The sequence below is a fragment of the Monopterus albus genome, unplaced genomic scaffold (genome assembly GCF_001952655.1).
Source record: "Monopterus albus unplaced genomic scaffold, M_albus_1.0 scaffold22.1, whole genome shotgun sequence".
In the NCBI taxonomy this organism is placed as follows: Eukaryota; Metazoa; Chordata; class Actinopteri; order Synbranchiformes; family Synbranchidae; genus Monopterus; species Monopterus albus.
In genome coordinates this window covers 5,020-8,101 of record NW_018127902.1, presented here as the reverse complement: position 1 = coordinate 8,101, position 3,082 = coordinate 5,020, and the positions used below count along the sequence as shown (strand labels likewise).

The window sequence follows — 3,082 nt, the reverse complement described above, 5'->3', positions numbered from 1 at the left end:
AATCTCCAGGCTGTTGCACATTCATGTGAGCTTCCCTGACATTCATCCCTCGGCTGCCATCAGCTGAGTGAACCAGGTCCCTTCAACTGCCCTGAGTCTGACCTCAGATGAGGTGCTGGACAACCAAACGCTTACACACTGGCCAAAACATCTGAGATGCTCAAAGAAATTAACAAAAATTACAAATCTATATGTTTGGCTTTTAAGTAGTGTTAGCTTTCCCCAAAACTGTCAAGCTCTCAAGCATTCTCTGTTCTTATACTTCTATTCATACCGAGTGAGGGCAGGTCCCTGCTAGTAAAACTGTAATTGTAACTTAAATCTTACAACCTTATACAACTGTAGAACTTAAGAAAACTAAATAACCAGTTATTTCACACGTCGGGGCTCAAATGTTCCTAAGTGTGTGTAGATTCTGTTCTTACCTAAGAGCAAATCCCAGGTAAGAAAACTTTGGTGAATGCCAGTAGCTTCAGAAAAACTTCACAAGTGGATTTTACAAACAGATTTGTTCTTAAGAACGGTTGGTGAATGAGAGCCATTAGTCTGCAGTTGACATGACAAAGGTTTATGAACGTGTTTATTATTGATACACAGAAAATATGTATGAAAGATTTTTTAACCTTTTTAGAAAACGATGACCCCTTTGTACATGTCACCCACATACACATCTTAAAATACTCACCCAAAACAGTTACATTAAATGTGCAAATGTGCTTCATGTTGTTTCTATCGAAGATCTCTGCTGTGTAAACGCCACCGTACTTGATACTGAAGATGGTGAGAGATCCCGTAGCTTTGTCCAGATCCAGGTCCAGGCTTTCATTTTCTTTACTCATGTTTCCCTCATCACAGTGGATGAGTCGTGTCTTGTTTGAGCCAAAATACCAGAGAATATATTCGCCGTCTAGTCCAGTGAGTCCAGTGGGCAGAGTAACTTTATCTCCAGCCTTTGCTGTCAGGTTCTTCATTTCACCCCATCCACCTGGTACAGCACCTACCACTGGGGGGAAGGTGGGGGGAGGGGTGTTAGTCATCACATTCAGTAGCAATAAAATAAATAACTTCGAAAATAACTTTCGGTTAATGATGTTAAACTACATTTATTAGAGCAAACCACAATCAAATGGCTTTGATTTTTTAAAATAAATACTTGTGATTCACTATGTGGATCTTGTAATATACATACAGACAAACCTGTATTCTGAAGAAGACAGGTATAGAAAAGTATTTAAAACTATATTAGTGCATGCATATGCATGTTGAGAGAAACAATATACAGCACAGGATATAGAAAAATCAATTCTAAAAATAAAGTTAGTTTGAAAACCTCCTTTTCACTATCAAGGTTTTAGATTAAATCACTTTTTGGTGATGATAAACTGTATTTTACTGGTTATACTGGGCTTTTATGGGTACTGAAAGTGGTACAGATATACTGTATGATTAACACTCTTTAAAATATAACCCACAAGAGTGAAATGAAGGTATTTTAAGACAGAATACCCTTTTCTGTGTCAAAATATTAGCTGTAATCAGTTTTTGGCATTTTTCTGCTTGTACTGGATCCTTAGTGGTACTTAAACTGGGAGAAAAGACTACATGGTTTATAGTCAATAACACAAAAACACAGAATCAGTAGAATAATTGCAAAGTGGATCATTTTCTCTATTTTATTTGTATAGCCCACATTACTATGTTATACGGAGAATGTACTGATACACAGACATAACCTAATGACATATACTTAAATCTAAGCTGGTCATAATTGAATAAAACCCTGCAGCAGAAACAAATCGACCTCTGTCACGGATAAATATTACATATAATATCCACTTACGGACGTCCAGCAGTTAGGACTCAAGAAAGCCTGCTTGCACGCCACAATACGGCTTCTTACTCCGTTACAATGTCCTCAAAAGTTATAATTTAACAAAGATATATCCTCCCACTACCACTCGTTGGGTCTGTTTTGGCATTTTATCATGGTTTGGTTCCTACAAAACAGCGTGAATATAAACCATCCGATACGTTTTAACAGGCTGTGCGCACTGTACGGACCGTAACCTCCTTCTGGCACTTTAATGAAGTTTAAAGCATTAACCAACTCTTTATTAAAACATCAACAGTGTTATGGAAAAGAACCATATTGACAGATATTCACAAAATTATAGTCTGTAGGAAATAAAAAGCTATTTTATAATAAAAAATAAATGCATCACGTAACAGTAAGAGTAAAAAAACTGTAAGGACAGTTGAGAATTAACTAATATCTGTATCCAACAAAGCGGTCATGTCGTGTTACAACAACGAATGACTGTACTAATCTTTTAAAGTTTCTGTACAACTTTCGAGTCGTTCGTTTTTGTAACGTGACATTTGACGCTTTGTCAGTAATACTGAGCTTATGCGATGTTGCGCATGCGACCACATTAATTCGGACGTAAATCCGTGTCCAATGACTAGATTCGAAATCTTACGGAGCACGTAAATTTAATTCAAATGTCATCCAGTGTTTTTGTCCTCTTGACTTTTCTTCCTTGAGGCATCTCCCACCACGGAAGGGAAGGAAGGGAAGTTACTCCCCCCCTTTGAAGTACAAGTTCGACTTCTTGTCAGCATAGCTGCATGCTATCTAGGAACAGACTGAAGGCTTCCTACAGCAGGTTTGATTAAACTGAATGAGTTGATCACAGGTCAACAGTTCTACTCACATATGATTCCTGCCATCCACATGTTCATCTTGTTGTAAATCGTCCAGTGTAAAGAGCTCAGTGACCGGCAGAGAATTAAATATGTCTCCTTAGTCCCTCCTTAGTCCCTTAGTCCCTCCCTTCATAAGACATACCTCCTTACACACACTGACAGTGTACAGTACTGCTGAGGAAGTATTCAACGGAAGCTCTCCAAGTTTTCCACTGTGAAGGACTAGAAGTCCGCCGCTGTGCCCAGGGAGAGAAAATGTTATCTTTTCCTGCGCAGAGCGCTCAGCGAGAGCACGTCTTAACCACTAACCTAACAGGGAGGCTCCACTGTGTAGGACTGACTAAAGTTATGAAACTGCTTTAAAAAAGACAAAGTG

At 38.6% G+C, this 3,082-nt stretch overlaps 1 protein-coding gene across 1 annotated transcript in view; it reads right to left on the bottom strand.

The window, feature by feature from the left end:
- The window catches only part of LOC109956790 (uncharacterized), a 13,745-nt gene extending 10,978 nt beyond the window's left edge, over positions 1 to 2,767 (bottom strand). Inside the window, exon 1 of the mRNA XM_020594135.1 lies at positions 2,715 to 2,767. Within this exon, the coding sequence (XP_020449791.1) occupies positions 2,715 to 2,742 (28 nt within the window). The 5' untranslated portion in view covers positions 2,743 to 2,767. The remainder of the gene's footprint in view (positions 1 to 2,714) is intronic.
- Positions 2,768 to 3,082: the final 315 nt, after the last annotated feature.